Raw genomic sequence first — 21,796 nt, forward strand, 5'->3', positions numbered from 1 at the left:
TTCCCATAATTTTAATATTCAGCTATGATAAGTATATGCCAAATGCAAGGTATTAGCCTCTCTAACAGCACGCTGACATGCTCTTGGTTTTATGTATCTGCATCTCCACTCAAACATGTGAGATTCTGTTAATAATAAATTGTCTGATAAAAATAAAATATTTTTTGTGTGCATATCTGCATAACGTTGCGCACAATTAGACCCATCAATTAAAGGACTTTTGCTACCACGGGAAAACCATTACTACGTAGCCATAAATCTGCTGATTCAAGGTTCAAGCACTACAAATAACAAAACCAAATCTTAAGTAGCTTAGGCTGCAACAGCTCTTACTGAAGTTCATAGTTACATGCTAAAAACAACATCTATCCTGCGAAGCCTGGCCAAACAAATGTCATCATACATTTCATGAACGTTTGATCCTAGCACCTCTGAGAACACTGTAGAACTGAACTAAGAAAAGAAGCTGATATAGCAGGAATTACTAAAACAAATATTGAATTGCTCTCCAGGGTGCTTTCTTAGCCTATCCTAGACAATTCGCCACCTCATAACTCCCCTGAAAGCAAGCAAAGGTCTGCACTGGTTTGATTTGGCAGACCCTAAGAGGGACTGGGCTAGTCATGGCCACCTAACTCGGCAAACTTCATTTTTGTGCATTTCTCCACCCTCTGCCTCCCATGTCACAGCTTACCAGCTACAGGGATCAGAAAGAAAACTTCAAAAACAACCTAAAGTGAATTTATGCAGCTTGTCGAGGAATCGTGTTTCTCAGAAACCACCAGGTCTTTGAAGATTCCTTTGCAGACGACACTACACACTCCTGAAGTCTAGTAGGATCAGTACAAATCCTGCCCTTTCACCCTGTTCAGCTTCACTGTTGTTTCACAGTATAAATAATTTTAAAATTTTGCCAGTAACTTTTATCTGTTTCTGAAATGGCAGTAAATAATGAAATGGCACAGCTCAACAGGCCTTGAAATAAACATCTGAGGGTAAATGAAGTTTTCAGCTGAAAGACACAATTTGTAGATTGGTTTTGCTGCTGAACACGATCTTTTCCCTGTTGTTCATAAAGCAAACTACTATCGTAAAGGAGAATTTTATTTATCTTACTGTCTAGAGGCTTTCCTTCCTAACACTCTTCTCTGTCTAAATGTATCTATTATATGCATTCACTGAGCTCTGGGCATGGCAACATTTAGCACTGTTAATATACAGAAGGATTATTTAGAATGTATAGGAGGATTATTTAGTTATCTGCTTATCCTCTGAAGTGAAGTTTATTTCTGTCATATACTACTTGAGATACTTTTTCAATGTCATCGACGTATTATTTTCACAAACTTGCAGCTCTGTCTCTTTGTTCAGCAAAGCAATTAAATGAATGCTCAACCGAAAGCATACGTTTCAGCGTCACAAGTTAACACTTTGACACTGCTTAAAATGACTTTGGATCAGTGCCTGGGAACATACAAACTCACCGTGTCATGAATGTGTTATACCAGAAGGATAGCAATGTCGGGTGGCAAAGCTCAAAGAATTTAACCTCAGGTTTTAATTTTTGGAGCAAGTGGCATTTGATTTTTAATACAAGGCATTAGTTCAAAGAATTTCTATACTGAATCTAATCAGCCAAATAACCTGCTTCCATCAGAGTCACTAATATTCCCTCCAGAAAAAGTTGAGGGAGAGTAAAAACCAGAAAAGCCTTAATCAGAGGAATAACTTGCCCAAAGGGGATTTTCTTCCTTAACTCTCATCAGTGACTGCACTTCTTCATCGGGTTTTATGGAGAGTATCTGGAGAGTTCTTTTATGCCTGAAAAATGTCTGTTCTTTTTGTTTTCAAATCTTGCTCTACTCAGTTTTGATGATGCCTGAGGGCATTAAGTTCTGCTGGCTACTTACAGACCACGTACAGTGTTACCTTTCGCTTGTTTTAAATATCTTGCAAGTGGTTTTACTGGCTGTACCATTCCATTTATCCTCCAAAGAGCACCCACTTCCTTTTAGTATGTTTAGTGAGGGCTGGCATAAGACAGGCTTCTCTTATTCACCTCTCCTCTGAATAAGCTTTTTACATTTTCTCATCAAATGAACTTTTATGTATCTAAATTATATTTGTTGTCTGTCTTTGGACTTAGGTTTTTATTTAAAGATTTCTTAAGAAATACTTATTTCTGGTACACAATTTTCCATATGGCCTGGTTCAAATGGAGGCCAAAGAGTGTAATGGCATAAAAATACATTCAACTTATTTTTCTCTTTCCATTTCTCCCGAACCATAGTTCATTAGTTTCTCCTGATTGACAACACGCATTGGAAAAACATTTGTGTTGAGCTGTCCACTGGGATTTGCTGCCTTCTTTTTTCCTCCTGAACAGTACCGCTTAAGTCAGAATCTATAAGTGTAGTCTAAATTATTCTTTCTTGTCCTGCATTTGTTGGTAATTAATATTATCTCCAAAACTTGCACCTTTAGCCCTCCAAAATCACAGACTGGTAGTTTTTGCATGAGGGGAGGCATGTAAACGAATAGTTGAACCTGTATTTATTGTCATAAAAGGTAGTAATACTTATAAATGGTTTTATTTGTTTGTTTAATAGACATCTTTTAGTAAAGCATATGGAGTATCTTAGGGTCTTTTACTGAACTTAGATATTTTTGTAGCAGCTATAACATAGATGGAAAGTCCTCATTTTGCACCAATTGCATGGCATAAGTTTGTTCTCTATAATTTTCCCTCAGCCTTTAACTTCTTTTTAAGATTCCATAGTTCTCCTTCATTCTATCAACCTTCGTTGCTATTTTGAGATAGCAGAACAAAATAACTACTGCTTCTACTGAAAGATCATTTCAAACACCAGCTGTTTCCTACCTCATCAATCCATCCCTGAGGACTACCAAATTGTTCCTTTATGATTACCATATAAGCATAGAAAGTTCACAATAAATCAGAGAAGAGTGATGGATGTGTGTGTACTTGTGCTATGGGTTTCAGTTCCCACAATATCTGTCAATATATTCTGCTCTTCCATTCTTCTACTATGGAGCTTAACAGCAGTGTAAGAAAAATTCAACACTTCATTTTTTTTTTTTCAATGTAGGATCTATTCTAGAAGACTATGTTTGCACTAGCAATTTAAGGAACTCAAAAGGGGCCTTTATTCCTTCAAATTAGTCCTTTTGCTTAGTTCAGCCATGTAAATCTGCTTGCATCACACTTTAAGTATTCCTGAAGAAAATGGCACCTATTGTGTTTTTGTCTAAAATAAATTTCTTTTGCAAAATGTAAGTGAAGTCAATAATGGAAAACCACAACACATGGGTTTTACTAGCTATGAGAATATGATTTTTCAAAAGATTTTCCTGGTCATGTCTTGTACAAATTAAATATTTCTTCATCTAGAATCACGTGTTATTATCAGGAGTTACATTTACAAAATCAAATAATGTCCCAGCCACCTATAAGGACTGGGGGAAAAAAAAAGTAATAATCACACAGAAACCTTCTTGCAGAGTCCTGTCTTTCTAATTGTAGTCATGGTGTGATGAAGAGAGACAGATGCTGAAAGACTGCAGGTAAAGCATGGTGCAGCTGGACAATTTAAAAGAAGAGATTTCCCCAAGTAACTGTTTTGTAAAACAAAGGTTTCTTGCTTAGTCTCTTGTGACCATCATGGATGTGAGTCAGCAGAAGCAAACCTGGTCTTGTCACTGTGGATCAGGCAGCAAATTCTGCTCAAGATCCCTGAAAGTTCCTACACAATAAACGGAATGCTTATGCACTCAGTTTTATCCAGTTTGGAGTGTCTAAGGCTGAAATGATTTCTAAAGAACTTTGAACAAAAATTTCTTTATTATTTAAATGACTTAAAACTGCCATTGAAAACACTTACCATTTCATCATTGTTTATGGAGGTCCGAATGAGCATGGCCATGGAAATACCAGATTTTCGAGCTGCAAGTGTCTGTTTAAAGGAAATGCAAAACTGTTAAAAATTACACTAGTAACTCCAATTGTTGAATCCAACGGAAGGCAAGTAGTAATTGGTTATGCTATTGGACTTAAGCAAAACTGTAAGAGTTACACAAACTTTTAGTTAATGTTTGCAGCACACAACTTTTAAGGTTTCAGTACATAATGCAAGCACACTTTCCATCACCATTACCATTTCTTTCAGCAGTGCCTAGCTGAGCTGCCATTTCTAATATAAAACCTGTTATTCAGAGGTTTATGACTCAGTTTTTTTTAAACCACAGGCTGTCACTGTTTTTCCGCTTTGCCAACCAAATTAATGTAGTACAAGGATAAGGCATCCTGCCCTAATTTGGAAGCTGTCTGTGCCTGCAGCAACATGGGAGATCATTCTGCAATAGTCTTACAATTCAAGTTGTCAGTCCAGATAATTTTTCGCGACTCACTGAGCATTTAAAAACTGTGTGTATGTATATAAAATGCTACTTGTCTTAAATAAAAAGTCTTTGGGAAACCTAAAAGTAATTTTTTCCTTAAAGACAATATTCATTCAATACTATGAATAGCTATATAGAGAAATACTCTGGTTCTTGGAGGGAGAAATACTCTGGTTCTCAGAAGGAGAAAAAAGGCTGGAACTCTGTCTCAATCTGTCCTCTTTTGCCCACATGATGTTAAGGGTATGTGAACACCTCCCGGTTCTGGAGACTACATCCTTGGTTGTAGAAACAATCTCATTTGCTCTAATATAGTACCATACAAAGGCACTCAAAATAAATATACAATATATAATATTTTAATATACAATAAACAAGGCAATTTTATCTTCCATACTGCAATATCCCTGTAATTTAAATGGGTCCTTGAGAATTAATTAGAGACTATAATGATCAGAAGGAAAAAGACCCTGGAGAAACGAGTTCTGTGTGTTTTCCAAATAACATTTCAACTCTGAATATCACTTCTGCTATCAGTAGTCCTTTTGGCCTGACAGAAACATGTAAGATTTATTCCACTCTACAAAACATTAACCATAACACTGCTATATTACTGTATTTTACCTGCAAAATTGGGCTTATGCATCCTTCCCCCTATTCTAAATCATTCCAACGTGTGCCTGTATACTTGTGCTTTATCTCTGTTCTTCCATAATCCAGCATCTGCTTTGTCATACCTCGCTGCCCTCATAGTCTAGCAGTGTGAGGATGATCAATTATACCACCCACTAACCATAAGCCTGTTGTTGCCTTTGTTGTGAGGATACAGATTTTCACCTTACTGTGAACTGGGTCTTCTGTAGTCCACCATTACAAAGCTATTACAGCAAAAGTTTCAATGATATTTTACATATGACATTCCTATTTTTGTGAAGTACATATTAGGTCAGAAGCAATTTAGGCTTACATCAGCAGAGGAACTGCATCATTAATCTTTGGATGGAGAGACAATTCCAATTTCTTCCCATTTTATAATTTTAAACACTGACATAATTTAAATGGATTTTTTTTTTTATGTAGAGACATTAAGACTGTTAATTTTAATTTTACATGTTTACTTCCCCCTGAGAACATACCCATTCAATTTTCAATAAGTTTCCCTTGATAATAATTAAACTTGCAGATAGACACAAAATTATTAATCTTGTGAAACCAATTATAGGGTAAGAAGTCATCCTTGGCACAGAAATATTTGATTTGATTCATCACTGTCCTATTACAGTTAATATGGGATGCAAAGAACCCCCTCCCCCCTTTTTTTTTTCTTTTAAACTCTCAGCAGTTTACCAAGCCTATGCCATTAATTTGCTATCAGTTTTCCCACTCCCTTACTAATAAGTACATCTGTTTGCTTCTCTGTGACCATCTTTTCCTTCTATTTCTGTGAATATGGGAAATTCCATTGGTGTGTGCCAGTGAGATTGACAAAGTGACAGGAAAGATTAAACAGAAGCCAGGCTTTGCTTTTTCAAATTTTCTGTGACAAAACCTAATGCTACAGGACCCACACATCAAAGTGAGAAATGGCAAGCAAAAATGTGTTGGGAACATTAAGAAGAAACAATTTTCATAATCAGTAGAGTTTTAGGTTTAAAAAGATTCATTCTAATTACATCCATCTTCTGCTCCCTCTTGAAGCATAGGTTTCTTCTTAAAGTCTTGGAAAGCAGCCATTTACATTTACTTGCCCGCAGTATATTAGTTCTGTAGTTTTGACCTCTAATCTTCATGTCCCTTATACTTAGAAAGTGATTTGGTCCTTTTAGGTCTAAAATACACAATCCTAGCCATTCCAGGCTATAGAGCAATGTGGACTACTTGTCAGGGCAGGAATACAAAGGGCGTAATAACATTAACCTTGCATATAGGGTAGTGAATGATACTGCGTTCTGTCCTCCAGCAATATATCAGTCAAAGCACATGAGCCAGCAGGAGAACTGCAGTTTCACGCTATCAGTATAAGTCAATAAACAGATACTATTTCCTGTGAGAAAAAGGGAAGTAGTGTGGCAGGTGCACCCGCCCTGACAAAGACCAGGGGCATTAAGACCCCTGTGTCCTCACTTTTTGTGCCCTTACTTTCGTGCCTTTAAGGTGGGGAGTGCTGACCCTCACGTCCACACCTTGGGCCAGTCCTTATGGTCCCGTGTACACCTCGGGCGAGGAGTAAGAAAGTGAAGGCCCTCAGGCAATTCGAACTGACCAGAGATGAGGTTCGACTAGGGTAGAAATGGAGCCCCGCCGGAGGGCAAGGGGAGCCGGTCCTCCTCCTGGGAGCAGCGGGTCTGCAGTCAGGGACTCTCCCCTGGGCTCGGGACGCCGCCCGAGGAAAGTCCTCGCGGTTGAGAGCCCTCATCTTCCAGGTGAGTGACTGTGCACAGTTTGGATCCTCACTTCTAAAGCCGGCTGTGCAGTGTTAATCCCTCCTACGCCATCCTGAACCTGTGCTTTACTGGTGTTGTCGGAGCGTTGACGTCTCATTTCTAGTCAGCTTTCTGCCAAACAATTTTGGTTAAAATAAAGTTTATTTTTGAATCTATCACCTGCCTAATTTGATTACGTGAGCCTCCGCGACAAGTAGGGAAGCAATTTTGACCCTGTCACATGTCCTTTCGGCCCAATTCTCCCAGTGGCTGCTCCTGAAATCATGTAGCTTAACCATTTTAGACACATTAGAAATGTGTCTAAAATCATAGTACAGTGTCCTATATAAAATAACAAAGCCTAATAGGAAACAGATAATTAAACTGTTCTTAATAAAGTGTTTGTCATGTTGGAAGGATAATAGAAGAAAGTGATATTTAGCGGGATTTGTGATAAACCAGTAAAGTTAACAGTCATTATAGATTAAATTTACAGGGATTTTAGTGAAAAAACTCGCAAGTATTATTTCCATTTATGTATTACTATCAGAATAAACTGTATCCTCAAGAGAAAGCCCATAAATAGAACATTCCTGGTCTGAAATACTGTAGTTGGTGATAATTCAACAGCTTGAAGCACTGAACAAACACAGAACAGTGTCTGTTCTTAAGGATGGAATGAAGCAAGGAGTATTTTGGAAAGAGGAAGGGAAAAATGCTGCCAGACTCATTTATGGGAAACAAGGTGACAGGTTATGAATGTAGCAAGAAAACTTTTCCCCCTACTGCCCTTCTGTTTTTAAATAGTAGTAAGGAAGAAAGGTAAGTGCAGCTAATCCCCTGGAGCCTCCAGGAAGGAAGTCCAAATTGCCAGAGCATCAAAAGAACAGGGTGAGCAAGAGGAACCTGAAGCCTTTCAGTACTCTCCTTTAACAGGACACAAGACTTGTTCAGCGGTTTACGCTTGCTTACCCTCTCAAACTGACGTTCAGATACTACCTCATGCCTTTCCTTATATGAGAATTTGACCCGCAGAGTGTAAAGATCTCTATGTAGGTACTATTGCATGACGAACATATGGACAAATTTATTAAAAAAAAAAAAAAGAGAAGATGATAAAGCAGAACATCGTCTATTTAATTTTTAAATGTTTTTCCAAATCCCTGATACAGGATTTAAAATAGCTTACTCTCCTTTGTGCTCAAGTCCTTTTAGACCCCCTAATAACTTGTATCTACACTATTTTATGTATCGCCTCCAAATTTGCCTTAGCAGCTTAAATAAATAAATTAATATAATTAGAAGTCATTCTAGCAAAAACATTGAAAAGTGGTAACCATAAGTAAAAGAGAATTAGACTCAAGCTACAATTAAATGTTAAATGAAAAATTGTGTGGGTGAAAAAAGAGCCACCTGCCATGATGAAATAAAAGCAAGCTGTGTTTTGAGCAGCTAAAGTAGCAGGGAGGAAGAAGCAGTCAAGCTAACGTTTTGCGACTGTTCATGAATGCTGGTTGTGCCATGCAATACTCATTGCTCTGTTTTTAGAGGGTTTCTGTTTTCCTGATCATCTTTTCCTTCACAATGTTTTTCTTTAAAAAAATCTATAGACTACTATTGCCAGGAAAAAAAAAAGTTGAAGACAAAATACTTGTTACCACTTTACAAAGACCATTATATTTTTAATGCAATGTAGAAGTTACCCACTAGAAGCGAATCTGACAAAAAAAAAAATTACAGTTTTCAGCATTTAAAAGCTGCACGATTTCAGAACTCTTTGAGCAACTACAGGTAATTTATCACTCTAGGGATCTCAACTTTATTATTTTGAAAGACAGATTTCTACTCTGTGCTGGCAGGGGCGGGGGGACAGGAAGGAGGAAGAAATCACTCGAAAGGAAACAAGCTGTTGTCTGAAATTACTTACCCCCTTCCCATAATTTTTCTATTAAAAAAGTTGATGTCTGATCCTGAAATGTTCAACAGAACTGCAGTATTAAGCCCAGAAAACAGATTTAGAAAGGAAATGGCAACTCAGCTTAACTACACAATCATTACTGGACACCACTGTAATATCATTTACTTTTTCTTCATATTTGTTTTCATAGCACAGACACAAGAGCATGCCCCGTCTAGCCTCTAAGATCATTCTGAATATTAAGGTTAGTCAGAAATGGCATAGAAAACAACAAAACCAAACAAGTTCATCAATAATTTCTTAATTTCCCCACAACTAATTCTTAATTCCTGGAACAACAGCTGTGAAATAAAGGAATGTAATCATATTATTATGATTTCCATTTAGTAGAATTTTTAAAAACCCACAAATATACAAATACTGTTTGATTATTTTTACAGTTTATCTATTTAATGTATGAATATTAAAATATTTAATCCAATTTGTCTATTAATGATTAAAGGAGTTAATAAAACGGACTGCAAACAGCAGAGTTAATGTAAAATAGTCCAGATATTTAGCTTTTATCTAATGATTACTCTGACAATGTACAAAAACTGAGAATGTGGCAGCTGCAATTTATATGAATGTCTTCAGAGTTTAAACTACCATAATCGAGTTCTAGCCTCTATAAATGCTTTTGTTGTGGAGACATTTACACAAAAAGAAGTATCGGTGGATTATTGTTTTAGCTGAAATGGGCAATCATTTCATCTGGTGTGTTCACTTCAACAGTATGAACCAAGCAGTCTGGTTTACAACAGCAGCAAGGATTCACAAATTATTCTTGTGCTCTTATAATCAAACAACAAAGCTAAGTAATAATACATTCTTGAACGATCATCTAGCGACCATGAAATGATAGAATTCTCGCTTCTTGGTGAAGTAAGGAGGGGGGGCAGCAAAACCGCAACCATGGACTTCCGGAGGGCAGACTTTGGCCTGTTCAGGATGCTGGTTGAGAGAGTCCCGTGGGAGACGGTCCTGAAGGGCAAAGGGGTCCAGGAAGGCTGGACGATCTTCAAGAAGGAAGTCTTAAAGGCGCAGGAGCAGGCTGTCCCTGTACGCCGTAAGAAGAACGGGCGGGGAAGATGACCGGCCTGGCTGAACGGGGAGCTCTTGCTGGGACTCAGGAAAAAAAGGAGAGTTTAGCGCTTGTGGAAGAAGGGGCAGGCGACTCAAGAAGAGTACAGGGATCTTGTTAGGTCGTGCAGAGAAGAAATGAGAAAGGCAAAAGCCCAGCTAGAACGCAATCTGGCCGCTGTCGTTAAAGACAACAAAAAAAGTTTTTACAAATATATTAATGACAAGAAGAGAGCCAGGGAGAATCTCCATCCTTTATTGGATGCAAGGGGGAACATTGTCACTGAGGATGAGGAAAAGGCTGAGGTACTCAATGCCTTCTTTGCCTCAGTCTTTAACAGGCAGACCAGTTATCCTCAGGGTACTCGGCCCCCCGAACTGGAAGACGGGGACGGCGAGCAGGATGAACCCCCCGTAATCCAGGAGGAAGCAGTCAATGACCTGCTACACCACCTGGACGCTCACAAGTCTATGGGGCCGGATGGGATCCACCCGAGAGTGCTGAGGGAGCTGGCGGAGGTGCTTGCCAAGCCGCTCTCCATCATTTATCAGCAGTCCTGGTTAACGGGGGAGGTCCCAGAAGACTGGAGGCTTGCCAATGTGACGCCCATCCACAAGAAGGGCTGGAAGGAGGATCCGGGGAACTACAGGCCTGTCAGCCTGACCTCGGTGCCGGGGAAGATTATGGAGCGGCTCATCTTGAGGGCGCTCACAAGGCATGAGCGGGACAACCAGGGGATCCGGCCTAGCCAGCACGGGTTCATGAGAGGCAGGTCCTGCTTGACCAACCTGATCTCCTTCTATGACCAGGTGACCCGCCTAGTGGATGAGGGAAAGGCTGTGGATGTGGTCTACCTGGACTTCAGCAAGGCCTTTGACACCGTCGCCCACAGCATTCTCCTCGAGAAGCTGGCGGCTCACGGCTTAGACAGGTGGACTCTGCGCTGGGTCAAAAACTGGCTGGATGGCCGGGCCCAGAGAGTTGTGGTGAATGGAGTTACCTCCAGTTGGCGGCCGGTCACGAGCGGTGTTCCCCAGGGCTCAGTACTGGGGCCGGTCTTGTTTAATATCTTTATTGATGATCTGGATGAGGGGATTGAGTGCACCCTCAGTAAGTTTGCAGACGACACCAAGTTGGGTGGGAGTGTTGATCTGCTCGAGGGTAGGAAGGCTCTGCAGAGGGACCTGGACAGGCTGGATCGATGGGCCCAGGCCAACTGTATGAGGTTCAACAAGGCCAAGTGCCGGGTCCTGCACTTCGGCCACAACAACCCCATGCAGCGCTACAGGCTTGGGGAAGAGTGGCTGGAAAGCTGCCCAGCAGAGAAGGACCTGGGGGTGTTGGTCGACAGCCGGCTGAACATGAGCCGGCAGTGTGCCCGGGCGGCCAAGAAGGCCAATGGCATCCTGGCCTGTATCAGAAATAGTGTGTCCAGCAGGAGTAGGGAAGTGATCGTGCCCCTGTACTCGGCCCTGGTGAGGCCGCACCTCGAATACTGTGTTCAGTTTTGGGCCCCTCACTACAAGAAGGACGTTGAGGTGCTGGAGCGTGTCCAGAGAAGGGCAACGAAGCTGGTGAAGGGTCTGGAGAACAAGTCTTATGAGGAGCGGCTGAGGGAACTGGGACTGTTCAGCCTGGAGAAAAGGAGGCTGAGGGGAGACCTCATCGCTCTCTACAACTACCTGAAAGGAGGTTGTAGCGAGGCGGGTGTTGGTCTTTTCTCCGAAGTAACAAGCGATAGGACGAGAGGAAATGGCCTCAAGTTGCGCCAGAGGAGGTTTAGATTGGATGTAAGGAAAAATTTCTTTACTGAAAGAGTGGTGAAACATTGGAACAGGCTGCCCAGGGAAGTGGTGGAGTCCCCATCCCTGGAGGTTTTTAAAAGACGTGTAGATGAGGCGCTTAGGGACATGGTTTAGTGGGCATGGTGGTGTTGGGTTGACGGTTGGACTCGATGATCTTAGAGGTCTTTTCCAACCTCAATGATTCTATGATTCTATGATTCTATGATCAAAAGAAGAAATTTGCCTGATTACAAAGATTGTACAGTATACAGTCACCTTTAAATCAAATGAAACCAGGAATTTTCTAGAGTTTTCATAACATTTGAAATGACGACTTGCATTAACAGAAGCAAAGACTAAAGCATGGTGAGACAGAAAAGTAGAGCTAGCTACCTTTGTCTATGACTGGGCAGATCACCACACCTATTTGGCCATCGTGAGTTAAGTACTTCTAACCTCCACTGTAATTATTGCTGTTCCTCTCCCTGGTTGTAGTCCCACCTCAAATAAAAGCTCTAACTAGCACAAAAGAGAGAACATGTTTGTTTAAAAGTAGAAGTTACAGCGATTACATCAGCAAGTGCACTCGACTCTTTTTTCTGGCTCCACATTAAACAGAGGTCTGTTCAAGCTCTCTGTATTGTTATTCAAACAGCTCTCTGTATTGTTACTCCACTTGAATGATCACTTCTCCTTTCATTGTCTTTCCCTCCTATACAGATATATCTATTCTAGAACTCTAATAATGACCCACAGTGAAACTTATGAGTGCAGCAAAGAGAACTGTTCCTGTAGATGGATTTTGACTGCCTTATCCTCTCTAATGACTCAATCCAAAACAAGCAGGGAAAGCAGAGTCCCAGTGCATTAACTATTGAAAAAACTATTCTCAGAGATTTAGGAGCAAGAGAACCAGTAAAGCTGCTGTTGAAAACTGGATTTTTCAAAATGTGAATTTATGGAAACAAATGGGAGTCAAAGATATCATCTTAAGATGATGTACATCATTTTGGTAAACCTTATATTGAGATACCATGCTGAAAGCATGAAAACTAATGCAGAGAAACTGGAAGTGCAAAGGGACTGGGAAAATAAGGAGGGACCTTTACCAGTGCCAAAGTTGGTGGAAAAAGAAAATATTTCCATGAGTCATCAATTTAGTTATTAGAAAAAATTACACCATAGTACCTAAAAGTCTTTATTTGCTTTGGGAAATTCACCTTTTACAGGAGAGATCAAAGAATTTAGTTGATTGATACAAGAGGATTTAAAAGTAGGGAACACTTTCAACTTCTCTTTATCTGGGTACCTAAGGCTGTTCAGTTCCACAGGGGAAGCATCACGACTGGGTCCTAAACAATCTGCTTGTACCATTACAAAGGATATTTGGAATACATAGATATCTTTTAACATAAACTTTTTCTAATAATTTTGGCATATATGATGAAGAGGACAAGACATTCACATAAGACAGAACTTCACTTAGGATTAAATTCTTGGTCATAAAATAGTTTTTCTATTTTCCAATAAAAGGTCAGCATAAAATATGACATTCATGAAATCCCTAAGAGTTATTATGGACATTTTAGAACATTTATCAGTATAAAAGCACTTACCATAGCCTGAAAAATCCAGCCGAGATAGGAAAGAAATTATAAAAAATATTAATAATTTTTCAGATTTATTGTAACAAAAAAAAAAAAGATACCAAATGATATCTATTTCAGTCAGTGTCAAAAGAGTCTAGCACTCATTTCTAGCAATATTACTTCTATATTTATGAAATCGTCATATAAGTAAACATAAAAAGATCATTCACAATGTATCAGATCTTACAGGGACTTGAGAATTAAGTTACTGATTTAAATGAGGTATTTTTAAATCAACCTATTACAAGCTCAGAGCTCACAGGAGATTGCTTAAAATGCACATACCTTCAAATACAAATAATCTTTCAAAGATGAAGATGACCTATACTAAATCTGAAATAAGTTCCTCGTAAATTGGTAAAATTGTTTTAGGTTTACAGCTGCAGAACTGAATTGTAATATAATTTACTATTTTAAAGAAGTATATCATTAAAGAACATATCGTTAAGAGCTATACTGTAAGTCCACAATGATTAAATTCTAGAATAAATTTCCGTTTTAAAACTCTGCAACTTCCACTTATTAAAGGCAGAATTCCTTCAAGAGGAGTTATCCTTCAATGACTGGACAGCAAAGTAGTAATCATTACATAGTAATCGTTGACATATTAGAATAATAAAGTGAAATTTTATTCCACCATCCAAAATATGAATTTTCTTTTTTGTTTCACTTTGATAATTATTATGATTTTCAAAGTGAATAGTTAATAAATATTAAGATTCTGATGTTTTAACTCGTTCTGAGCAATACCTGTCTGTAAAAAGTTCCAACAATTAAGAATAAAGCAAAGTGCTATTTTATATGCATAAAATTATCATAAAGTGGCTGTAAATTATACTCATGCGTAATACAACTTACAGTGGAGTGGCTACAGTCAAAAAGATGGTTTCAGTGAATGCAGGCCCTACTAATGTCATAAATTGCAACTTTTCATTGGTTTCAGAAGGAATTCTACTCTAAAATGGTTGCTGTGCTTTCTCTTTGTGACCCTTCAGATAGTATGGTATATCACTGTAGAGTAACTGAACAGAGTAGCTGAGAATACATTGAGCAATAATTTGGCAAAGACTGATCTTTTAAAGACAACTATAGTAATCATTTACTTTGGCTGACTCCCTTTCTTTACAATGAGAAATTGGTTTGGGGGCTCACCACCACCAGAGACTAAATATATATTTTATTGAATTATGAATTCTATACTTCAGGAAAAGAAAAAGAGAAATGTGAATGGCACTTAAAATTCTTCAGAGCAGAGAGATTCTACTTAATCTTGTTTAGACTGGAAGTCAGAATAAGTCTCAAAGGAACTGCCATTCTTTTCACCTTTGTGAAATTTATTTGCCTAGATTATTGTTGTCTACAATGACTGCTAAAATAACATACCTCATCTTGTACCAAAAGTATGCATAAATCTTTAAAACATTCATATGGAAACAGGGTTGCTTTTTAAAAGGAACTTTCTTCCTCTTTCAGTATCATAATAAATCAAGTCAATTGGTATCCCAAGCACTCAATAACAGCTGTCTTCATAAGCTAATTCAACATGTAAATGAGTAGTTTATTATTGCACGAAATGCACATTACTTGATTCCACAAGTAATATCTAATATTCGATGAGATATTCAGACTTATCTAGTACAACAATTGCATCACTGACTTTTACTGGCCTCAATCCATTCTCTCAAGATACCTTTTTTCCATTAAAAAATTGTTGACAAACTATCATTCACATGCACAATAATAATTACAAGAAAGATCTACCCAACTGACAAATGAATCAACGGTTTCATGGCATCAGAAGTTACTTACCACATCTCGAACAATGGGAAGAGATTTCTTTCTACGCAGGTCTGGCATGCTATCAATTCCATACAGCCCACGGCCACCACTGGAAGAGAGGAAAAGGCAGAGAAGAAAATAAAAACCTGGGGCTTACAAGTTTGCATCCTTAAGAACTGCTTATAATATCTGTATTTACAGTTAAAATCAAAATTAGCAGTTTTCAGCTAAAGAAGGTAAGTGTTCTAGTTCTTATGAAAAATTAACAAGAATGTTCTTCGTGTGGCTCACTTTTTCTCCTGGTGTTCACCCAAAGCAAAGAGTAGCTGAAAGATTGCTTAATACCTCCTAAAAATTTTACCATAGATTTAGAAGTTATAACAGTAGCTTTCCATCAAAAGGACTTGTATATCTGGTAGTTGAGATGGAGCCCAACATTGTACAGGATATCATTGTTGTCAGAATTTTGATACAAAAAGTATCTAACTAAGTACATAATCACACCTTCTCATATGAGTCCATGTGGACGTGGAAAACAGAACTTGTCACATTTTAAGATAATTCCATGGTGACCATCGTTATTGTCTCTTGCCTGGTTTAAGCTTTTCCATTAAGCACACATTTAAACCCCGTATTAGATCTCACATACGACCTGGAAACAACAGCAGAGAACAACTTGGAGCCACTTCAAAGAATAAAAGGCTGACACGCCAATAGGATTTAAAAGAATACATACTGATCCGGTAACAATACACCTCATCCTCCCTGACTCTTCAGAATAGGTAATACAGGTATTATCCTCCTGCATTTTTCCACAGTGGATGTTGGAAGATTGCTATATACCTTGTCAGATCTAATTCAGAGATACTTTTGAGATTCTCAGAGAAACTGGGATACCATATTTTTCAAGACCAAACATTTTCCCCTCCATGCTCCTTCTGTTTGGCACTGTCTCAAATACCCTTTTCAGTTGTTCTTCTATCTCTATTCTCTATGTACAAAAAAAGTACACATCAGAGCAAACAGTTTCTCATTTGAAAGCCCTCATTTAATTTATACACAATCACAATTATTGGATGAAAAGAGATTTAATTGAAATTAGTGACAGAATTTTCACTTCCTTCCAAAGGGTCAATACTTTGTCCCAAATACTCCTCTGCTGACTTGAAGATTACAACCCCTTGCCACTAGTAGAGTTGACAAATTCCATATTTATTTAAGCCAAGACTCTGGCTGATGGTTCCTGTTGGATATAAATGTTACAGTTCCACAGCTGCAGCTAAATTCAAAAGGAATTATGAATCGGAGACGTCAGCTGTCACGATTTACAGCCTAGCATATTGATATAAACTGAAATCAACGCTGGATTATGCTAATATGCCAGACTGTAAGCAGTTCAGGGGCAGACATATCCCTCTACTCCGATACCTCCACTGCTAATATCTTCAATATAAGCCAACGCAAGCCAACAGAACTCAAATTAGAACTCCAAATGATTTAAGAGAAGTGAAATACATTAATGGTGTCTTTTTTTGTAGCACCAAATTCTGGTTTAAGCAATCTCTGAATTACAAACTATTAGAAGGCTAGGCTAGGAGAATATCCTAAGGAAATATCATCTCATGCAATGCTTACTCTTTTCTGACAATTTCCTAGGTATCTGCTTTTGGCCACCGTCAGGAGGAGCAGGATGCTTGGCTAGATGGATCTTTGGTCAGACTCTGTATCACTGGGGGGTTTTTGTTTGTTTGTTTTTGCTTGGTTTTTTGTTGTTGGGTTTTTTTGTTTGCTTTGTTTTTAAGGCAAAGCCTACAATAATTTATCTCTCACTTGGAATAAAATAGGGTTCTACTTGGTCCTCTTACTATTCCACAGGCTTCTGGAAGAAATGGACACAGCAATAGACTGGCAGTATATATTTCCATGTTTTACTTTCAACAGATGCAGAGCAGCAAATTTACTTTCTTGGAGCATGCTTGATAAACTTGAAAAGTTCTGCTTGGGTGAAGCTTAGCTGAACTAAAATCAGAGAAGAGGAAAAGTAAAATGGCATAATGGCATCTATATTATTGGAGGTATTTGTTCACCTTCTGTTCGACAATCCCCATACTTTGAAGTTCTGGTGAAACTTTACTTTTGGCAGTATCAGTACTCTGGACAGGTCCAGCTTCTGACCTGCAGAGAAATGGGGGTGCTTCCTTGCCCAAAGTCCTGTGTCTAAGATATGTGAGACACAAGTGCAGTTACAGCATAAAAGAGGGATGAAATGAATAGAGCAAATCTGCCTAATAGACTACTTAGTGGGCAACTCTCCAAGTAGAATAAATTACAATAGGAATTTCAGAAGCTATCCTTAAGGTCAAAGAGTACTTTTACATAGCAGGGGACAAATCCCTAAGATGGAATAAAAAATAAACTTACAAAACCACAAAGTGGAAACAAATATTTGGGGCAAAACTAATAGGTATTGTGGCGTGGATAACACTGAAATCCATGCTTTGGATGCAAGAGATCAATTAGCATCAAGGAACGGTTAACTGGTAAAGCTAACACTAGAAATAATGAGTCAGCAAATACTGCTGCACACTCCAGTCCCACAGACTGTTACTGTGATGAAGCACTCATCACAGCTGCCAAATATTAAAACTCAAAAGTAAGTTAGATGTTATACATTGGGAGCTGTTGATACACAGATAAATCCCATAGAGGGAATAAAGCCTGTTTCTCATATCTTGTAATAAACAAAGACACTCTGAACATTGTTTCTCATATGGATTTTAAAAGATTAAATACAATGTTCAGGATCATCCACACATTCATTTAATCTTGTAGTTCAACATACCTGCAAAGACCTTGATAAAGATCTCCTAATATTTACACTGATATACACAAGAGTCAATCCCCAAAATTCATGGGTTTAACTTTAAAAAACCCTGTGGAGTCAAGAAACTTCCTCCACAAATTCAAATAGGACTGAGATTAAATTCTAAAACCCCCATGCCCAGCTCACCCAACATCATCAACCATTTAGACTTCAAAAGATCTTTCATCTGTCTTAATAACTTAGTGTTATTTTTCATATAGTGCCAAAGTTAGATGAGGAAAATGCAATGCTTTTTTTTATTTTTCTGAATAAATTATAACTACTAAAGTTTTTCCCTAAATTGTATCCCTTTTCCCATTAGTTAAAAAAAATATAATCACATTTCACTATCACATCACAAAGGAACAACTAGTTTCACATAGCCGGTAGGAGAGTAAATTTTATTTCCTAGTAGGAGAACACTTCTGAGCTCCTCAAGCATTGATGATCTTCAGGGAAATTCCGTTTGACAATGAATTTTCACCCATTATCTTGCAAAGAAAATAAAAGATATATTTTACACTCATAACATGGTTCAGAAATGAAGTGATGCTTTCATCCTTAAGTTGTATATTGTTATTAAAAAAAGCAGACATTTGGTGTTGGATTAAATTGCTTGATCCTGAGAGATGCCAAACCTCCTCAAACCCTTTTCTTCAAAATGGCACTCAGTATTTTGCACAAAGTCTCTTGGCACTGTGCAGGATTGAGTCACAGACCACACTCAGAATGAAGTGAGGAATATGGGTATAAATCGATTCAAAATATTGCTTTCTTAAGAGACCTGAGCAAAAAAAAATTCAAGATCTGTAGAAGTTGAGTAAGGTGAAAATGCATTTGGGTGTTCTTTCTCTGTGATGTCTTCAAGTTATGAGGCACTTTATTGTTAATAGATAAGCTTTTGCAGGAAGTTTCTTAAGTTGTGTATCATTTATTGGCATTATACTTATGGGGTGTATTATGTGTAATACTCTGAATACAGATAATAATTTCCTATTATAGGGGCTTAACGTTGTTTTAAGGGATGTGAGTTGCTATTAAGGTACTAGTTTCCTAAGCAAAAGCTTGAAAGAAGCATGACCTTTATGTACTCCCCAGAACGTATATCACATTTAGCTAAAGGACAAGGCCTAAGTTCTACTTTATTGTATGATCACCTATTGGTTCACAGACAAGTTCTTCTTCTGCAAAAGTTGAAAGTAATTTTGGAGATTTAAGAAAAGAGTTTGCAGTTTCATTTTGATCCATACTGACCAAACCTAATTAAAGATATAAAACCAGTACAGGGGAAGAATGCACTCCTTGTTCTAGGTTCTGGAAAAACTCCTGATGTACGAAGGGGATTATTTCCAAGATTTTGAAAAACTAAAGCTTAACCTGCAGTCTCTAAAAGACAGAGATCAATAAATTCCTCAATACTAACAAATACGTGTCAACAGTATTAGGTGTTCTTCTTGTTGAAAATCCTTTAACTAGAAAAGAATTCAGAATGTTCTTCCATAATGGTCCTAGCTCAAAATTGTTGATATTATTGCTAAAACTTTTGTACAGGAACTTAGTTTTGACATTAAAGTAGTCACAGTCATTAAAAAAAAAAAAGTAAGTAGTTGACTAACAAAGGAGCTAAGTTTGAAATTACTTTTTTTTTAATCATCTTTCAGTGATAGAAGGTCATGGCATTGTTTACCAGTGCAGTAAGGAATGGAGGACTACAAGCTGCCTTCATATCAATGGCCTTACAGTGGATTAATAATTTCTGAACTATGCACTGCATTGGATAAAAGATATCTTAACAGCTGTGACCCGGTAAAGATTTCCTGTACAGCATAGAGGCCTGTTGGTCCAAAGGGTATTTGTAGGCAAAAGGACAAAACAAGGCATAAAAGATATAAACTTGTCACATAAGAATAATTAATTTTTCTAATTATTGCAAATAATTTAAAAGGAACGGTACAAATATTTCTACACTTTCTGGAACTGTCCAGTTTTGGTGAAATGATAGTTTTTACCTTTTGCCCATTAGGACATTTTTCTTTATACTCAAATGAGAGCTCAGTGCATGTATGATACACTATGCCTGAAATATTGTAACTGCCTGTAGCGTGAACAAGCTGGCTAAGACAGCAGCAAGAAGTTTTTCCCTACAGTTGATCAGTTCTGCTTCACAGTCTTGAGTAGGGCTTGTATGGACCCATTTTCCTTGGCTCTCTTAAGATACAGCACAGAACACAGTGATGTGTTAGGTTCACACACAAATACTTAATCAGATAAGCTGTCACCCTGCACAATCAATTGGCTTCACTCCATCTCCGCCAGCGACTAGACAACAGAAAACTAATTATTCTAGAGTTCTACCAAGTCAGGACTCGCCTGCTAGGGAACTGATTTTTTTTTTATTTATTTATTTGTAACTAAACTGGGAGCTGGTAAATTCATTAGTTCAAAATGTCAGCCAAAAACCAACAGGATATGGAGGGGAGAAAAGCATAAATACATCTTCAGCGCAAGGAGAATGCAGTTCTGGTGCAATTTTCCAGAGAGAATTGGATCTGCTTTATGCTGACTTTTGGTGTCACATGACATTTTAAAATAATTTGGCTTGCACCTGTCTGTACTTCAGGTATAAAGAAAAATTCTTTGTAGAGATTCCCAAATATTTGGGCTGTCAATAAATTCTGAAGAAAGTTAAAATAAGTCACATGAATAGCTTTAAAACATTACAATAAATCGTTTCCACTTAGTCACAGCAGCAACAATAATACCCTATTTAGTCTTATCCTGCTAGCATTCATCAGGCCAACACTGTTCATTCAAGTTAAATTATTCTTTCTTCTTTATTACAGACAAACATAGAACTTGAAAGCTATTATCAAAACCCTCAAAATGAACTCTGATGAAAACGATAACGTCTTCCAATAAAAATCTGATTTTTTTTCTAGACTGGAAGTTTAGCGTAGCAATTCAGATGCAACTCCCAATAGCAAAACAGGTAATAATTTCTGTTCTGTAACTGGTAGGTAGCCTGTATGGTGAAGAACGTGACAGATGATCTGTATGTATGCATATATGTATATACACGTGTACCACTTTTGTGCAGATGAGGACTTGACCAACTACGTTTTCCTTTCAGCCCACATAAGCAGACAGATCCTCTACTAAACTGTTCAAAACTCTATTTGGAAATTGTGATTCTTAGTGTGGTACTCTCTGCTGTACACTTGATATATTTAACTGTCCAAAAACTTCCAACCTTTCTCCCCTCCCCAACCTTTTTCCCCCCAATTCGCTCTTCAGTTTTAGAGGACTGAATTACAAATTGAGAGTTGTGGTACTGTACATATTCACTAGTGGTTCTTAGAAAATTACAGTTTAAGTTATAGTAACATTACAAATATTTAACAATTTTAATTTTATGAAAGGCATCAATCATGTCACAATACCTGTATTTGATCAAAATAAATCATTGCAAAAATGGTGGGTTTTTTTGCCGTTAAAAAATGAGACATCTTACCATTTAATATAAAGAGGTTTTTACTTTTTCTTCTTTTTTTCATTCCTAGGCATAAAAACTTTGGAAAGAATCACAGCCACTCTTTAAGGTCTGTGTAAGTGAGTTCATTTCCAGATGAAAATAATGACGAAAATGAAGAGGCGAGGTTTCACTGTTTTGTTTTTTAAATCACTCAGTATTGAACATACATTTTAGGTTACTGGGATACTTCATTTTCTTGAAGTTCTTAGGATTATATATATTTCAGATTAGATGTTTTATAGCATAATTAAGCTTATGTAGTTAAATGTGATAAATAAGACACCTAGGCAGCTTTAATAACTTATA

General features: G+C 37.8%; 1 protein-coding gene across 6 annotated transcripts in view; it reads right to left on the bottom strand.

Moving 5' to 3' along the window:
* The window catches only part of UNC13C (unc-13 homolog C), a 238,892-nt gene that overhangs the window by 128,211 nt on the left and 88,885 nt on the right, over window positions 1-21,796 (bottom strand). For all 6 annotated transcript variants that reach the window (XM_076347732.1, XM_076347731.1, XM_076347734.1 and 3 more), the window contains 2 exons: window positions 15,126-15,204; window positions 3,903-3,974 (listed from right to left, as the gene is read on the bottom strand). In XM_076347732.1, the coding sequence (XP_076203847.1) occupies window positions 3,903-3,974; window positions 15,126-15,204 (151 nt within the window). The remainder of the gene's footprint in view (window positions 1-3,902; window positions 3,975-15,125; window positions 15,205-21,796) is intronic.

Source organism: Aptenodytes patagonicus, chromosome 10 (genome assembly GCF_965638725.1).
Source record: "Aptenodytes patagonicus chromosome 10, bAptPat1.pri.cur, whole genome shotgun sequence".
Classification (NCBI taxonomy): domain Eukaryota; kingdom Metazoa; phylum Chordata; class Aves; order Sphenisciformes; family Spheniscidae; genus Aptenodytes; species Aptenodytes patagonicus.